Source organism: Glarea lozoyensis (assembly GCF_000409485.1).
Source record: "Glarea lozoyensis ATCC 20868 chromosome Unknown GLAREA4, whole genome shotgun sequence".
Classification (NCBI taxonomy): domain Eukaryota; kingdom Fungi; phylum Ascomycota; class Leotiomycetes; order Helotiales; family Helotiaceae; genus Glarea; species Glarea lozoyensis.
In genome coordinates, this window is record NW_007360999.1 from 205,590 (window position 1) to 223,418 (window position 17,829).

The 17,829-nt window shown below is 46.2% G+C and overlaps 7 protein-coding genes across 7 annotated transcripts; 5 read left to right on the forward strand and 2 right to left on the reverse strand.

Annotated features, from left to right (window-relative positions):
* Positions 1–1,412: 1,412 nt before the first annotated feature.
* Positions 1,413–3,704, forward strand: GLAREA_09412 (C2H2 and C2HC zinc finger; the record flags this gene model as incomplete). The annotated part of the gene is made up of 1 exon (XM_008086009.1): positions 1,413–3,704. One exon carries the CDS (start codon positions 1,413–1,415, stop codon positions 3,702–3,704), a length of 2,292 nt encoding a protein of 763 aa, XP_008084200.1.
* Positions 3,705–4,664: 960 nt separating this feature from the next.
* On the forward strand, positions 4,665–6,105 carry GLAREA_09413 (S-adenosyl-L-methionine-dependent methyltransferase; the record flags this gene model as incomplete). Its single annotated transcript, XM_008086010.1, has 3 exons — positions 4,665–4,895; positions 4,956–5,809; positions 5,931–6,105. 3 exons carry the CDS (start codon positions 4,665–4,667, stop codon positions 6,103–6,105), a joined length of 1,260 nt encoding a protein of 419 aa, XP_008084201.1.
* A 502-nt stretch (positions 6,106–6,607) lies between these two features.
* Positions 6,608–8,037, reverse strand: GLAREA_09414 (alpha-ketoacid dehydrogenase kinase, N-terminal; the record flags this gene model as incomplete). The annotated part of the gene is made up of 2 exons (XM_008086011.1): positions 6,608–7,772; positions 7,820–8,037. The coding sequence occupies 2 exons, from the start codon at positions 8,035–8,037 to the stop codon at positions 6,608–6,610; spliced, it is 1,383 nt and encodes a 460-aa protein (XP_008084202.1).
* Positions 8,038–8,305: 268 nt separating this feature from the next.
* Positions 8,306–8,747, reverse strand: GLAREA_09415 (uncharacterized protein; the record flags this gene model as incomplete). Its single annotated transcript, XM_008086012.1, has 4 exons — positions 8,306–8,396; positions 8,464–8,532; positions 8,588–8,619; positions 8,676–8,747. 4 exons carry the CDS (start codon positions 8,745–8,747, stop codon positions 8,306–8,308), a joined length of 264 nt encoding a protein of 87 aa, XP_008084203.1.
* A 596-nt stretch (positions 8,748–9,343) lies between these two features.
* GLAREA_09416 (P-loop containing nucleoside triphosphate hydrolase) lies at positions 9,344–12,867 on the forward strand (the record flags this gene model as incomplete). Its single annotated transcript, XM_008086013.1, has 3 exons — positions 9,344–9,404; positions 9,457–9,527; positions 9,577–12,867. The coding sequence occupies 3 exons, from the start codon at positions 9,344–9,346 to the stop codon at positions 12,865–12,867; spliced, it is 3,423 nt and encodes a 1,140-aa protein (XP_008084204.1).
* Positions 12,868–13,201: 334 nt separating this feature from the next.
* Positions 13,202–14,416, forward strand: GLAREA_09417 (NAD(P)-binding Rossmann-fold containing protein; the record flags this gene model as incomplete). Its single annotated transcript, XM_008086014.1, has 3 exons — positions 13,202–13,267; positions 13,334–14,056; positions 14,105–14,416. 3 exons carry the CDS (start codon positions 13,202–13,204, stop codon positions 14,414–14,416), a joined length of 1,101 nt encoding a protein of 366 aa, XP_008084205.1.
* Positions 14,417–15,659: 1,243 nt separating this feature from the next.
* On the forward strand, positions 15,660–16,484 carry GLAREA_09418 (uncharacterized protein; the record flags this gene model as incomplete). Its single annotated transcript, XM_008086015.1, has 2 exons — positions 15,660–15,844; positions 15,944–16,484. The coding sequence occupies 2 exons, from the start codon at positions 15,660–15,662 to the stop codon at positions 16,482–16,484; spliced, it is 726 nt and encodes a 241-aa protein (XP_008084206.1).
* Positions 16,485–17,829: the final 1,345 nt, after the last annotated feature.

Consider the following 17,829-nt stretch of genomic DNA (forward strand, 5'->3'; position numbering starts at 1 on the left):
GGGGGGGGTTGAAGGGCCGGGGATTGAGGAGGGAGATTTTGTTTTGGAGGGGAGGGTTGGATGAGGGTTGGGAGTTGGGAGGTTTGGTTTGTAGAGGGTGGTGGGAGGAAGGAAAGTGACGGTAGAGTCTTGGTGTGAGAAGAAGGGGGTATGGTACTGAGAGATGAAGCAGGTTGTGAGGTCACGGGATTGGGGGAGGGAGGTCGTTCACCTTTTCGGCTTCGACATCACGCACTTCATTGACCTTGACGTCGTGGCTTGACATCTGATTTCTTGTGTCTATCCATTTGAAGAGGTGGGGATGGGAGGGTAGGGAAGATCACGAGATTTCCCTCATTTCTTTTGGGGGGTTTGTTTGGCGTGTTCTTCACTTTCGAAACTCCAACTCTCGAATCCTTTAAACTTCTACTCGCACGTCGAGACTCGGTCTCTATCATCCAGCTTCTGATAAGACGAGTTGATGTAGAGAAAGTCACGAGATCTCAACCCCCCTCAGATCCCCCTTCAATCGTCTTCTACAACAATCCTCACGTCCTCACTTTCACCACTCCGTCCTCACACCACTTTCACCAAAACACTATCACCTCGATCTCTACACTCTCACCTCATCTCTATACCTTCACATCCGCCCTCTGCCTCTCAGCAATACTAGTTCAACGAGGAGATCTGGTCTTACATCCACCTCGCCGTCACGAAGTTTACAAAAATCAATTTGTTTACTTCCCTACCCCCCTCGCCATCCCTCGATTAGACGGATACGAGGGGTCGTTGAGGTGTATCTCGGCGAAGAGATAAGGCGAATTGGTTTGTGGTGGATTATGGGAGAGGAGGAGATTGAGTCGTGGAGATCTGGATTTCGATCTCGTCAAGCATCACTGCAAAGCGCATGTGCTTAACCTAATTTCCGTTGTACGCGCGGAAGCCGATCTCTACAGCCTCAGACACAGCTTGAAGTTGGGGTTTAGTTTGATCTCGCCGTCGACCTCGGTTTCGCCTTTTGTCAAGGTTCCATGGGAAAAAGAGGCACTTATCCACCATCTGTTGTTCGCATCATCATCCCTCATCCCAGTTTCAAAAACCTCAGAGCCCAACTCCCATCAGATCTCACCTCCGCAAACCTCGCCACCCTACCTTGAAGGCTCTGATTTTCGAGGATTGTTGTCCGATCAAGTGAGTTGTCTGGTAGGGTTTAGGAGCGGTGCTGATGGGTGATAGGTTTTTGCGGTTTGATAGGTTGGGTTGGTGGATTGGAGAATCTGTGGGGTGCGCTGTTGGGGAGTCTTGAGGGGTGAGACTAGGGGGAACTGAGGGAGGCATTGTTGGTCTTTGGGAGAGGGTTTGGTATGGGATTGGTGAGTTTCTTGGGAGGGGTTTGGGGTTGATACTGACGATCCACAGGCAACACTTCAGCGATGGAGTATACACCACCAACAATCTGCTCCTGCGGCAGAGATTTCGCAAATCTACAAGCCCTAGAACAACACACACGTTACTGGGGACACTCATCTGCATGGGAATGCGATCCTTGCGAGAGAATATTTTTGAGCTTCACGGCCAAGAAAAGCCACGATGGAGCAAAACATCAAAAGTCACCATGCCCCTATTGCAGGAGAGTTTTTAACGGTGAAACTGCGAGAAGTTTCCACGTCGAAAGCGAGCATGCCTGGCCTTGTTGGGCGTGCAAGACTGGTTTCGCGACGAGAAAGCTGTTGGGTGACCACTTGTATATCGTGAAGGAGTGCCGGAGGGGGAGGAAATGGGACGAGCAACAACAGAAGATCCTTGAGAATCTTGCCAGCGAAATTCTTAGGAGTCAGCAAGCACCCTCGGCCGGCGTGAGATCTAATTCTGTTTCTCCTGTCGATGAACCTGTCACCCCAGCTACTAGTACTGAGCGAGGGACGTTTACTGGTAGTTTGGGGACAAACGACACTTCGGCGTCCTCGAATCCATCACTTCCTCAAAAGACCAACCCTGTTGTCCTCGAAACTGCACAGCTCCCGCCACCTTGGGGATTGACTGAAGCAGAGATATTCGGGAGGACTTCGAAACCTGGATTGCATGTGGGAAATTCAGCTGCTGCTAGTCAAAATAATCAACCACTCGGAGTAGTTGAACCCAAAAGTAAACCTGCTGAAACAGAAAACCAAAGAAGACCAGTTACTCCACCTCGCTCCGATCAAGAGTCTTATAAAATACCCCAGAGACGCGATGATGGACAGTACTCGCTGAATTTTGAGTCATCCACGACAAAGAACGAGGTTAAAGATACTGCCCTTCTCACGTGCGGTGTTAAGGATTGCTTTACACAAGGTTTGACGTTTTACTCTAAGCACCAGCTTGAGACACACAATTCATTCTGTCACCAAACTTTACAAGACATTGAGAAGAAATGTCCAAAGGCTGAAAGTTCTGAACTCAGTTCTAAATCAACGAGCGATTCGAATTCGAGTCTAAGTCAGTCCTCAACGAAGCTCTACACTTGCGACGAATGGTCTTGTCGGAATCCGCCCTGCCATTCTCAGCAAGAGTTGGATGAGCACACGAAGCAAAAACACCCAGTTATACCAAAGCCTACGGTTACCGAGCAGCGTGCAAATGTTGCGGAAGAAGTTTCAAAAACAAAAGATGACTTCTTTACAAATGTAGGAGCTTCTCGTGTCGAATGTCCGATCTGCGGCGAGATGTTTAGTAACGAAGACGAATTGGGTGCTCACAAAAAATCAGAACATTTCAAATTCCGATGTCAACATTGCAACTTGTCTTTCAACTTCAAGCTCAATTTTCAGGAGCATGTCAAAACTGATCATCCACCATTGCAATTCAAATGTACAACATGCAACGATGTTTTCGACAGCGAGGTTAAACGACAGGACCACGACCGAGACGTCCACCCACCCCCACGGCTGGGTTGCAGCAAATGCGAAAAAAAATTTGTCAAGAGAAGCGAGTTGGATCTTCATACGGTACAGGATCATCCTCTTCCAAAAGTCCAACCACCGAAATCCAGTCAGTCCTTTGGCACAGAAGCTAGCTTGAAAAAGGATATTCCACTTACTCGTCCACCACCGAAGCTCAATCGCGACGAATGTGATGAGGTTTTCAACGACGAAGCTGAGCGGAAGCTTCATAAGTCCCGTAAGCATGCGGTACCGGAATGGAAATGCGACAAGTGTGAGCGGGCTTTTCATGTCAAAGAGACTTTGGAATTTCATCAAAAAGCTTTCCATCCACCACCGAAGTTTGCTTGCAGCGAATGCAATCAAGTCTTCACCGACGAAGCGGATTTGAATGGCCATAAATCTCAGAAGCATCCAGAGCCGAAATGGAAGTGCAACAATTGTGTGTATGCTTTTCATGTCAAAGGAGATTTGGACGTTCACCAAAAAATCGCCCATCCAAAACCGAAAGTCAAGTGCGGAAAATGCGACAAGTTCTTCGACAGTAATGCTGAACTGGCGAAACATATGGTCGTCCACACGTGCAATGAGATGGAAGAGTACGGCAGCAAGGAACGCGCTCCACGTCCAGAACATAAGTGTCCGCATTGCAAAACTCTACTTGCTTCGAATGCGGAGCTGTTTGAACATATCACGGCGGAAGGTGTTCATCGCTTCTCGTGTAAAGAGGAGGGATGCAGTTCGTGGTTTTTCACGTTGGGGTTGCTGGATGCGCATGTTAATAATTGTCATAGCTTGCTTTGAATTACGCGAAACAGGGGATTTATAGAGGCGTGAGACTGGCGGATCTATGGAAGAAAGTAGTGTTGAGATTTTGCTCGAGATGGTGGCTTGTTGATGGCTTTGTTGAGTTTTCACGCGAGGACGTGTTTGAGGGTATGTTGATTTGAGGTCGAGAGGAGAATTTGTGTTGAGATGTTGCTTTTATTTGCTGAATGGAGAATGGAGGATCTATACTACTGGCCGAGTAAAGGCGAAGAACTGGATTTGCCACGTATATTTGAGAAGATTGGTGGCTAAAGGGAGAGGGACTGTACTTGCTTCATGGATGTTGTAGTTAATGGAAAGAATTGCTATGATAGCTTGGTAGAAAGGAGTGAGGTTCTGAAATGAAAATGAAGACTTCATGATTTCCCTGACATTATTAAAAAGTGAAAACATTTATCAATCGATGTCTCGATTCCTTATAATCTCCAAGTGTCCGTCGTGATGTTAACTTGAACATGCGAAGCGAGGTCGAAAGGAAGAGCGATGTTCAATATTCAAGGCACACTTTATTTCATCTTCGACCTCGACGTTCTGGAGAGATGCTTTTTTTAATGAGATGATACAAGCTATGTTAATTGTGTACGCCCGGGGGTGGGAAGGTTGAAGGGGTATGCGGATTTGATGGGTGAGATGTTGCTTTATAGCGACGTTAAGGACATGGAACTTGCTTTCCTGTAATGGGTTACATCTGATTTCTAGAGCGCGGATTCGTACACAAAACGCGTGAGTAGACTATCACAGACGGTGCAAATCTCTGCCCCCGCGCAATGTTGGTATATGCAGTCAGCGTTGGAAATACATCTGGATAAATAAACACAACGTTGGTATCCATCACGCGCATATGCTAGGATAACGAAAAAGCGATATATCCAAATGTATCTCCATCTCTATTACACAATCTAACACTTATTCCTCGCTATCATCTATCCCGCCAATATGGCTACCCCCAAGACATTGACTGAGCTCTCCGCCCTAATCCACGAACATACAACAAAGGTAGAAGCGTATTACACCACGCACAACCTCCCCGCTCCATCTTTCCACCCTTCCACGCCTCTGAAAACGGTTCTCCCTAGCGATATCGAGACGTCGCGACAAATCGTACTGGAAGCTATGGATGAGCTCACAGCTCTAATGCTCGGGCCAGTGGAATGTCTGATTCCACCTGTAAACCTTCTTCTTTCCCATAAAACTGAGGTAGCGAGCTAACAAGAGATGGATGAATAGCCCAATGCATGGATTTGCGTTACAGCACTTCAAAGATTTGGTATTGCGAAATCTTTCCCGATCACGGAGTCCTCTACATTTGGCGAAATTGCCCAGAAGTGTTCGATCTCGGAATCTGATACTCGCCGCATCGTACGCCAGGCAATTGCGTTTTATATCTTCACGGAACCATCACCAGGCGTGATTGCCCATACCGCGGCGTCGAAAGCACTGGCTCAACTCCCGGCTGTGGGGGCGTTTATTGATTTTATTGCCGGGGAGATGCTACCAGCATCTACTCGGTTGGTTGACGCTATGCAAAAGTGGCCTGGCTCGGAAGAACCAAACGAAGCTGGTTTTGCGCTGTCTGAAGGGACGGATTTTGCCATGATGGAGGTCGTGACTCGAGATCCAAAGCGAGCGCAATGCATTGGTACCGCGATGACCTTCTTGCACAGTCGCCCCGAGTACGATGTTAAATACCTGCTCGATACTTTTCCCTGGGATAATGCCGCGAGGGGCGTTTTGGTAGATGTTGGGGGAGCTAAAGGAGACGTCGCCGTTGATATTTGCAGAGCTTTGCCGGATGTCAAGTGTGTCGTGCTTGATAAACCGGAGGTCATATCTGGCGCCGTCGTGCCGGACGATGTAGCTGGAAGAATCGAGTTCCGGGGCCATGATTTCTTTGAAAAATGTGATGTGAGAGCGGATGTGTATTTGTTGAGACATGTGTTACATGATTGGAGTGATAAGTATGCTGCGAAGATCCTGGGGAATTTGGTGCCGAGTCTTAGGACGGGGGCGAGGATTTGCGTGATGGACATGTGTTTGCCTGCGCCGGGGAGCGTGTCGCCGTTTAGGGGGAGGGTTGCGAGGTTAGTTGAGCTTCTTTATTTTCTGGGTCTGAACTTGTTTTTGCTCCAGCGTTTTGGATGGTTTTTGCTCTCATATTTGATCGTGAATTTGGGATGGTAGGGTGTTAATGAGTGAGTTTAGAAACTCGGTTCTTTATATGAAAGGGATTCAGAATGCGAAGGAGAGGGATGAGGAGGATTTTCGACAACTTTTCGAGTCTGTGGACTCGAGATTCCGATTCGATGAGGTGATAAAGCCGGAGGGAAGTGCGCTGGCACTGATTTGTGTGACCTGGATGGGTGAGAATGGGGTTTGAGGGAGTCAGAAGAACGGAGAATTTGTGCGTTCAAGGGAGTGACGGAGTGATAGAAATGATTGTATGCTTGTGTGATATGCAACATTCTTTTGAGTTCCCTGACATTTTGTTCCACGTAAACAGCAATCTTGACATGGAACAATAACCGCCCGAAGGAAGGCGAATGCTGCCTGCCACCCGCCGGTGATTTTGAAGACTAATTAAGTCTGTAATGAAGTATCGAGAGTCATCGACGGCATGAATCTGACATTGGGCTCGGCTTTTCGTTCAGTTCTGAGCTGTACTCGGCCAGATGTAAAGCATAAGAATGATACAATCTCAAGGCTTGATGAAAGCTAAAGAGTCGATTCTCGTTCCCGTCACAGCCCAATACCCGCCGCCTTCAACACCTGGAAGAAGTGACCGAGTGGCATGCGCATTTCGTCTTTCAGATACCACCCTTGTTGCAAGCATATTCCCCCAGCTCTCGCTTCAAGTCCTATCCTCGGCCTGTCTCAGCCGTTCACTCCTTTGGCCTTCCTAACCCCTTCAACCTCAAGTAAACATCACTACCCCATCCATACAAACTCTGTACAGCAATACCGCCTCCGAAATACTCAGCATAGGCTCTTCCAAGAGGCAATCCATAGCCAAGTCCAGCTATTGAGCTACTCTCTCCACCAGCACCAGACAATACATTCAGAGCATCCATATTTCCACTGCCAGGTGTTTGACCCGGGAAATCATCAGCGTCGGAGAATGTGGTGAAAGAGTATGACCAGATGTTGGGAAGAACATCAGGACTGATTCCACCGCCGCGATCACGTATTCGTATTGTGACACCTGGTGCTGGATCGTCGAATGGTTTTATACTTGCACTTTCTGGCGATTCTGAGGAGATACCATTCTCGAGTCGTCGGTTGTGATCTAGTACGGCTGATCCTCTCTCTGTGGTCTCTGGTTCGGCAGCAATTGTTATGATAATTGGTTCGTGAGACTTGCCAGATTCCACAGTAGCTCGGAAAGCATTCTTCAATAGCTCGGTTATAATGTATTCCAAATGGACCGGTACGTATGCGAATGTAGTATTTGGCTCTCCATCAATAATCCACGTCGGTCGAACACCATATTTAAGTTCGCAAATCTCCGAGACAAAGTTCGCACATGAATTGATAATGCTAGCTGGTTCCAACGCCGTATCTATCACACCAATATACGACGATGAAGGATCTGGTATTTGATCTTTCGAATCTGGGTGTTGATGAGGCTGAGATGACATGTGAAGAGCAATATGTTGTTCAGCGATCAATCGTGTCCCAATTCGCGCCCGTAGATGCTCATCAAGAAAGCGCGTCACTTCCGCCGGATTGACATATTTTCTGCATTCAAGGAATCCCCTTGCTAACGTAGGTATGGTATGCGCGTGTGTGTTTACAAGATCTGCGAGGACTTCGGTAAATTTGATTTCATCTTCGAGGGTTGATATGGTTTTTGATTTGTAGGGTAATAATGTCGACAGAGAGTGCAGGTAATTGTTGTAGATCTTTGAGATGTTCGGGTTGGATACTACGATAAATGGGAGATTTCGGAGAGCTTGGATTCGATGTGCGAGACGGATTGGGAGGAGGGATAAGGTGAAGTTGGCGGAGGAGAAGAGAGCGGGCGCGTGGAGGGGGGGTCGGCCATGCCTGGGAGATCTTAGCAGGATATACTCAGAGGTAAGTGAGGATCTTACTTGACAAGATCAGCAAGACTTAGGGTGTGTAATGGCTTGCTTGCTAAACTTGCGACATCGTCGTCTGAGATCACTGTCGAGCTCGGGGGATGTGACCAGCGGTGAGCAGAAGGAGTTGGATGTCGTGAATGATGCGATGATATCGCGAATCTCCTTGATAAAGAGTGATGAGGATTCAGTATGGGTATTTGCCGTAAAGGCCGCCGAGAAAATGTCATCTTGGTGGCATTGTCGTGGAGGGGGGTTGTTACTTAGAAACACATAAATCGAGGTGAGCAATTGAAGATCGCAGCCTCGGTTAGAACAAAGGCCTGGATAACGCCTTTATCGCGCCTCATCAAGAGTTATAATTCAAATATATTCCACAAGCCAGATTGAGTCAACGAATTTATAATAATTTGTTTTTCGTTATCGTGACTTGTATGCTAGCTACCCCCGTAGACTCCTATCCCATGTGCCTTCCCAAATTGCCCTTGTTTACAACACCTACTGTGTCTTAACTTCTCCGTCAATCTCGGCAGATGATACATGTTTGCTGTCGGAAAGGACGCTGACGCTATCTTTTGGGAACTTAATACTATACAAATGTTAGCATATATGCAGCGGAATGACATGGAATACTGTTGTCAGGGAATTAAACGTACGTGAACCCAGTCATGATAGGACGCTTCTTTGGATATTTTCCTCCTTGCTCTTCAGCGAACTTGATGGCTCTATAATATGTGAGTTGATGATCGTAGATATTATAACACCGACATATCAACTTACGGCTCGATATCCTCTGCGGTGTGGCAGCAGATCTAGAATCGAATCAGTATGTATTGGACCCCTCGCTATGAAGTAAACATCAACGTACAAGGTGCTTAACAAGGTTGTTCTTCTTGGTGTAATCGAGCTCCTCCTGATCAGTGTCACCGTCGTAAGCCATCTTGTTTGATTGTTTATAGGTTTAAGGTGTTGAAGAGAGTTGTGTATGTGATTGAGAAGGTTGAGTACTTGTTTGTAGATGCGGGGAGTATGGAGGGGTCAAGTAAAGGACAAGGCTTATATATCTACGCGGCTGCCAAGTTTCACTCTGGTAGATGGCATGGCTTTCTGCTGGTCGGCTCTATGAAACTCCTCTCATAAACCTGTGTTACCCGCAACCTGCAAGCTGAGGTACGTCATCAAAGGTGGGCGTTTGTTAATTATGGTCAGCCGAAGTAGCTGCCTGACAGCACACATGCAGTCTCAAGGAATATGCTGCTAAAAGCTCCATCTTCTAAGCCAGATATCGAATCAGAACTCCTTTATATTTGTTTTGCGTCGTTGCTGCTCATGGTTTGCTACCCGTCAAAGTGATGCACGATTCAGGTGGGGAAGGGGGGTAAACTCGGACGCGAGACCCTGATCTTATCGATAAGAGTATCCACCTACGAGCTGGCGCTGGCGTAGTTTACGGGTCCGTGCACGTTTTCGAGAAAAAAGTTCAAGTCGGAAGTTCAGAGCGTAGAATTCGAGCTGTAGTTTGCAGTCCCAGCCGCCATGGAGAACCAGCAGAACACAGCGCATAGAGCGACGAAGGAGAAGAAGAAACATACTGGGGGTTCGTGTCTTTCCTACAAAGAATTAAGAAGACTCAGCTAACATTAACCCAGAACGCAATCCAAAGGCTTTTGCCTTTGCAAACCCAGGTAGATTAGCAAAGTCTGCTGCTCGGTCGCACGATGTATATTTGAATCTTCCCTCTTGTTTTAACTTTGCTAATCATCATGTAGATTAAAGAAAAGAGACTCCATGTACCGCAGATTGATCGAATACCAGAAGAGCCCCCACCACGCCTTGTTACAATCGTTGGACCACCTGGTGTAGGAAAAACCACACTTTTGAAATCTTTGGTCAAGCGATATGCAAAGGAAACACTCTCTGAGCCACAGGGACCGATCACAGTTGTCACGTCGAAGAAACAGCGGTTGACTTTCGTAGAATGTCCAAACGAATTGGAAGCGATGGTGGACATGTCTAAGGTGGCGGATATTGTATTACTGATGATTGATGGAAACTTTGGATTCGAGATGGAGACCATGGAATTTCTCAACATCTTGGCTTCCAGTGGTATGCCTGGAAACGTTTTCGGAATTCTCACACATCTGGACTTATTTCGAAAACCACAGACATTGAAGGATGCAAAGAAGAGACTAAAGAATCGATTCTGGAGTGAGCTATATCAAGGCGCTCATCTATTTTACCTTTCTGGAGTTATCAATGGCAGGTATCCAGATCGCGAAATTCACAATTTGTCGAGATTTATTTCTGTGATGAAAAATCCACGGCCGTTAGTATGGAGAAACTCACATCCTTATACTGTCATCGATAGCTTCCGAGATGTGACCCACCCAACGAAAATTGAGGAAGATTCAAAATGCGACAGAACCATTGTTCTTTCTGGATACTTGCGGGGTACCAATTTCGCCGCACAAGGACAACGCGTTCATATTCCCGGTCTGGGCGATTTTTCAATATCAGCTATGGAGTCATTGCCAGATCCATGTCCAACTCCATATATGGATCAGGTAGTTGCAAAAGCGACAGGAAAGACAGGACGCAAGCGACTTGATGAAAGGGAGAAGAAACTTCACGCACCGATGTCCGATAAAAGCGGGTTAAAGATTGATGGAGATACCATTTACATCACTCGGGAGAAAGGGTTTAATTTCGATGCAGATGGCAGCGATGATGAGCGTGGAGAAGGAGAGGAGCTCATTGTCAATCTACAGGGCGAGCGAAAGTTACTGGGAGAAACCGAAGAGGGAATTAGGTTGTTTGGTGGTGGAAGCACGATCAAGGCTTTACCAGAAGAAGAGAATACGGGACGCAAACAACAACGCTCGGCGCGATTTGTTGAACGTGAGCCTGAATCTGATGACGAGGACTTAGTGGACGACGAAGGGTTTGTCAGTGGTGATGAAGCTCAATCGGATGAACAGACTGAGATCACGGACGCCAAACTTGGAAAAGCTTTTCGAAAACCAAACGACAAAGCCGATGAAGATGTTGCCTTTGCTGACAGCGACTCGGACTTGGGTTCGTTATCTGGGGATGAATTGGATGATGAAGAAGATTCAGACGATGAAGATGCTTCTAGCGGGGAGGATGGGGCAGTGCGGTGGAAGACAAACATGTTGGAAACTGCAAAGAAACTGCACAACCAAAAGCGATCATACCGAACAGGAGATCTTGCCAAGTTGATGTACGACGAAGCATTGACACCCACCGAGGTCCTAGCTCGATGGAAGGGTGAGGTCGAGGAAGCAGAGGAGGAGGATATCGAAGATTCTGATGATGAGACATTTTTCAAGAAGTCTGGTCGTGAGAAAGAAGAGGAGCATTATGAAGACCGATCGATACCGAAACTAGACTATGAAGCCTTGGAAACAAAATGGTCGATCGATGAGAACCTTGAAATACTACGTCGCCGATTTGCGACAGCTGATTTATTACATGGGAAGCCATCGAAACATGATGGCAGCGATGATGAACACGATGAAGACGATGAAGACGATGAGGAGGAAAATGAGGATGATGAAGGAGATGGAGTGTTCGAAGATCTAGAGAACCCTCAAGAGGATAAACCAGATGACATCGAGGCTGAGCGGGAGAAAAACGCAAGGAGGAAAGAGGAACTCAAATTGCGGTTCGAAGAGGAGGATAGAGAAGGCTTCAATAACGATAAAGCGAATGCTCGCAGAGAAGGCGGCGTAGATGCTGAAGAATTTGGTGAAGACGACTGGTATGATGCACAGAAAGCGCAGATTCAAAAGCAGCTTGACATCAACAAAGCAGAGTTTGATGCGCTAGACGAGAATCAGCGAGTCAGCGTTGAAGGTTTCAGAGCAGGAATGTACGCCAAAATTGTCATCGAAAATGTTGCTTCCGAATTTGTTACACGATTCAATCCACGGATGCCAATTATTGTTGGTGGATTATCTGCAACCGAGGACCGCTTCGGATTTGTTCAGGTTCGAATCAAGAGGCACAGATGGCATAAGAAGATCCTCAAAACAAACGACCCGTTAATCTTCTCGATGGGATGGCGAAGATTCCAGACAATGCCAGTGTACAGCATTTCTGATTCGCGGACACGAAATCGTATGCTCAAGTACACTCCGGAGCACATGCATTGCTTTGGTACATTTTACGGCCCATTGATCGCGCCAAATTCTGGATTCTCGTGTTATCAATCCTTTTCCTCTAAGAATCCCGGGTTTCGAATCGCAGCCACAGGAACGGTCTTGAATGTGGACGAATCGACAGAAATCGTGAAGAAGCTCAAATTAACAGGAACTCCATACAAGATTTTCAAGAACACAGCTTTCATAAAAGACATGTTTACAACGTCGTTGGAGATTGCCAAATTCGAAGGTGCATCCATCAAGACCGTCTCTGGTGTTCGTGGACAGATTAAGCGCGCGCTCAGCAAGCCAGAGGGTCATTTCCGAGCAACATTCGAGGACAAGATTTTAATAAGTGACATCGTCTTTCTTCGAGCATGGTACCCAATTAAGCCGCATCGATTTTACAATCCAGTCACCAATCTTATTGGGTGGGAAGGCATGCGTCTAACTGGAGAAGTCCGCCGAGACCAGAACATACCGACACCGCAGCAGAAAAACAGCTTATACAAGCCAGTTGAGCGAGCTGCTCGTCACTTCAACCCTCTTCGTGTGCCACGTGCATTAGCCGCAGAGCTCCCATACAAATCTCAAATCGTCCAAAACAAGAAACAGTCCAAAGAGACATACATGCAGAAAAGAGCTGTGGTGTTAGGGGGCGAAGAGAAAAAGGCGAGAGATCTGATGCAAAAGATCATGACTGTGAGAAATGAAAAGGTTGCGAAGAGAAGAGCTGCCAAAGAAGCGAAACGGGTTGTGTACAGGAAGAAGGTTGCTGAGAATGAGGAGATGAGGGGGGAGAGAGAGAAGAAGGAGAAACAGGAGTATTGGCGGAAGGAGGGAAAGAAGAGGAGAGCGGATCCTAGTGAGGGTGGTGGTGGGAAACGGAGGAAATAGATATAAATGTAGGTTTGGGATTGGAGTATGGTATGGGAAAAGAACAGCATTATAGGAGTTTTGATATAATACTATCTAAAGAGTACATTTCCACGAGTCCAAGTGCTTGGAGTGTTGTTAATCATCTCCCCACGTCCCCGCAATTCCAGCCCTATGGAACGTTCCGATCGGCCGTCAATCGGCTCCAAAATAGCCTCGGTTCAACTTCCTAAATCAACGTCACTTTATCTCATATCACAGAACTCCCATCTATCAAAATGTTTACAATCTTTACCAACCTTTCAACTACCTCAATATCTTCATATATCCCAAATCATCACATCCACCCACCATAATGACAACCAAAACCCTCACCATCCAAAAAGTAGACGGCAAACCCGGTCAAGTCTACTACCCGTCCGTCCCTCTCCCCACCTAAACGCTTAACCCTCACTCACTCAATCTCTCACCCACTAACACCCCCCAGTCTCAAACTCAACACCATCCCCACCCCCAACCCCAACCCGGCGAACTCCAAATCCGCATCCTCTCCGCCGCCCTCAACCACCGCGACTTCTTCCTCCGCCAACACCTCTACCCCTCCCCCTCCTTCACCACGCCCCTCCTCGCCGACGGTACCGGTCTCGTCGTCGCCCTCGGCCCCAACACCTCCCAGTCCTGGCTCGGGAAACGCGTGCTCCTCACACCAGGCCGCGGTTGGGATGCCTCGCCGTCAGGCCCGGAGGAACGGTATGCCATCCTAGGCGGCACGAGTACGTATTCCGTTGGCACGGCGCAGGAAGTCGTGTGTATCTCCCAAGACGAAGTTGAACTTGCGCCTGAGCATTTGAGCGCGCATGAGGCGGCTGCGTTGCCGCTCGTTGGACTTACGGGATGGAGGGCGCTGGTGAGTAAGAGTGGGAATGCGGAGGCGGGGCGGAATGTGCTTGTTACGGGAATAGGCGGCGGGGTCGCGTTGGCTGTGTTGCAGTTTGCGGTTGCGTTGGGAATGAATGTGTGGGTTAGTAGTGGGTCTAAGGAGAAGATTGAGAAAGCGAGGGGCATGGGTGCGAAAGGGGGTGTGTGTTATAAAGATGAGGGGTGGGAGAAGGAGTTGAAGGGGTTGTTGCCGAAGGAGAGGGGGTGGTTCGATTGTATTGTTGATGGGGCGGGGGGGAATGTCGTTTCTAAAGCTGTTAAGCTTTTAAAGGTATATCTCCTCCCTTCATTTTACATCCTATCTAATATATAAGCTCAGCCCGGCGGCGTCATCGTCCAATACGGCATGACCGTCTCCCCCAAAATGGACTGGTCCATGGCCGCCGTCCTCAACAACATCGAGCTCCGCGGCACGACCATGGGTTCGCGACAGGAATTCCGCGATATGGTCGCCTTCGTGAGGGAGAAGCAGATTACGCCTGTGGTATCGAGGGTTGTGAAGGGTGGATTGGAGAATATCGAAGCCATTGATGGATTGTTTGAGGATATTAGGAAGGGTAGCCAGTTTGGGAAGTTGGTTATTGAGGTTTCGGCTGATGAGGGGGCGGGGACGGGGGGGAGTAAATTGTAGGTAAAACTTGGAAATGTATTGAGGTGTCTAGCGGTTTGTGGTTGTCGTCATCCTTGTGAGGGCGTAAAGATAGGGAGGGGTATATTGTCTTAAAGTATGTCGACGGTCACTGGTAAGATTCACCTGTATATTGTAACAACTCTACTGTTCTAAGAGGGTGGTCGATGTGTAGTAAGTGCAGGAAGTCGGACAGTGTAGATGGCGAATAAATCGATAGTACAATTTCACACGTATACGCCCGACGTCCGTTTCATAAGTGCGATCTGATTTGGGCTCTCTGGCATACACATATTCCCGAGAGGTTCTCGCACTTTGCTACCTATACATCTCTCGACATGACCTGACGTTTTGCGAAAACACCAGCACTGGCATGTCACATGCTGATTTCAGGGCACGGTTGATGTAAAACTTAGGGTACGCTTCGGGTTAGGACCGTAGGTATATAGATAGCCGTTCGTTTCTACTTATATTCCTGTGTCTTCTGTAGATGAGTCAGTAGGACGATAAGGTATTGTATACGTACTTTTATAGAGGGTTCGAGGTACGATTCAGTAGATAAGTAGTATAGTAAAAAAAGAATATATTAGAACACACGTAATGTTAGATTAATATACTACTATATACTTCTACTTTAGTACTCGGATATTCGTGTCATTAAACTCGCCTATTAGTAAGTAATACTAAATATAAAAGAATAACTCTATTAAGAACTTTGCGAATAGGGGTAGTAAGGATTTAAGTAAGCTTAACTAGCATCTTTCCAAAAGGGGGTAAAAACAACAATCTATTTAACTAAACAGTATTTTCGTAATCTGAAGAGTGACTAGTGCGCAGCTGTATCGGTGACAAGATACCGGCCGGTGAAACCATTGTTTACATATACTCCTTTGTTCTTATTTCCATGCCCTTTAACAGTACTGGAAGAGGGACAAAGAAAAGGGCAATTTTCTTTATGTGGATCTTCGATTTGGAAACACGCGGCTAAACAGCCGTGCGTCCAGTTCGTTGACCGTGCATTTTCGTATGAACACTGTGCATTGTTATATGAACTATGTATTTCTTCTACTAAGATATTTTAAGGTGGCGAAACGTGACTAAACAACACATGAAGGTTAGACAATAATAATAAAATCCTATAAATGGGAACTAACCCTAACCCCAAGATGAAATCCAATATTCTGGTACGGAAGAACATCACATTACTTTCTGATCATAGCTATCATCCCTCGATTCCCATCTCAACATGAAAGACATTGTAGCGAAGATATTGGAGAGGATTTCTATAACCGACAAAATCCATGAAAATGCCGCCTCCAAGTCATCCGATTTAAAAGATGAGCATCACTCCAGTCAACGACTAGATAAAAATACTCATTCTGGGAGCAAGTCGTTTTCAGAGTTTTGCAAAAAAACACCCAACAAGTCACCGTCAGTGCCTTCACGAACCATCTACCTTGACTCAACGGAGGTATTTCCAACCCCCAAAAACAGTCGTCCAGCAGATTATAAATGCTTACCTCCAATTAGTTATCTTGTTGAGCCAAAATACAGAGAGCTGGAGATATATATATCAACTCTAGATTTCCGTATCGGAAGTCTTCCAAAGACAACCCAGCAGAGGTGGTGTCAAAATTTCATTGGGAAACGCAGGCGTTGGATTCAGACTCTGATCCGCTACGACGAAGCCGATAGGAGGTCGAGAGATCTCAATGCATATAATCACACTATTTTGAGGTCGATACAAGATCTTAAGAACGACGGGTTTACAGAGAGTCATTGGCGGATGGTTGAGATGCGTCATGAACTTGCTTGTAGCATTAAAGTGGGCAGAGACTTGTGGTTTAGGAAGACCCTCGAATGGCACAACCTCCAAATACAGGAAGAGACCTATACCAAGAAACCCAGAGGGTTAAGTGCTCACTTGAACGACGAATGTACTAATCATGTGCCTAAAGTTTTACAGGCAATATTTTTCCGAAAAGAGATCATGGACATCCTCATGAATCCTCGCCCACTGGCTGATCCCCTATTGGGTCAGGTCGAGTCTAGTCAGCTCCTTGGTAGTTGAAACACGAAAACTACACAGTTTTTACTCGTCTTATTTCACCAATTATCATGTACTTCTTTTTCTATTTTCCAAGAGTAAAGAGCTCCTTGACTCACTCAACACAAGGGCATTTCATTAACGAAACTTGCCTACAGCTCTATGATGTAATCTAGCTTGTTGTTTCATATAGAACATCACTCACACTCATATGGTTCACCACGAGATTTACAAATTTCTTTGTACTACACACTATTCCTCTTTTTCATAGTATTGATTATCATGATGTTGACATAAATTATCCGGCATCGCTAAACAAAAAATACAAGCAGAGTGACATGTCCCATGTATAAACGCGGCCAATATACAATACACGCTGCAGCCGGTGCCCAATATAGCAATCTTCTCCTCTGTCTTATACACCTTGTCCTGCCGTGCCTTCGTTATTGGAATTGGACAACCGAAAGGTGGTTTAATTCGGGGCAAGCTGCCCATCACTACTTCCAATTTTGCGAGACACGTGCGACTTGTCATTCGTAGTGGTTGTCACTGAGACTTGATTTTAAGATTGGGAGTGTCATCTCGATATATAGCATGGCGTAGAAAGCCTGCGCTTACTGTATCAATTCCACTCAAACAGATCCAAATTAATGAACGATATCTCTCCATGGTTTTACACATCATTTCTCCCGCTTTTGGGAACAGTTCCGAACTATGAGTTTCAAAGAATTTCCGTACGGCGTAATGAGCCAAGCTAATTAATTTTAGTCACTAAGGTTTGTTGAATTATAAGGTGGCGAAACGTGACTGAACAACACGTGAAGCTTGAACAATTATAATAAAATATTGATTAAAGGTAGCCAAACGTGACTGAACAACACTTGAAGGTTAAACAATTATAATAAAATATTATAAATAAATATTTTAAATAAATAATAACCCTAACCCTGACTTTAGACCCATAATCTAATAAGCAAGACACCGATAATCTCATAAGCAAGAACATCGCCTTACTTCTCTAATTATAGCTATCATCCTCGAATCTTATTTAAAGATGAAAGGTATACTTGCGAAGATATTAGAGAAAATCGCTCTCGAAGGTCATTCGGGTCGACAGCACATAAATAAAGACGACTCTCATGATTTAAGTAATCCACTTTCGGATCTTCTCACAAAGCCACCCACTAAGCCATCTTCGTGTTCTTCACGGACTATCTACCTAGATTCAACGGAGGTTTTTCTAACGCCCAAAAACAGCTGTCCAGCCGACTACAAAGGCTACCCCCCGCGCTACATTCGTCCATGTACTCAACTCATAAATCTACTCCAAACTGTAGGTAATATGCTGAAAGGCGCCTTTACTCTGCCC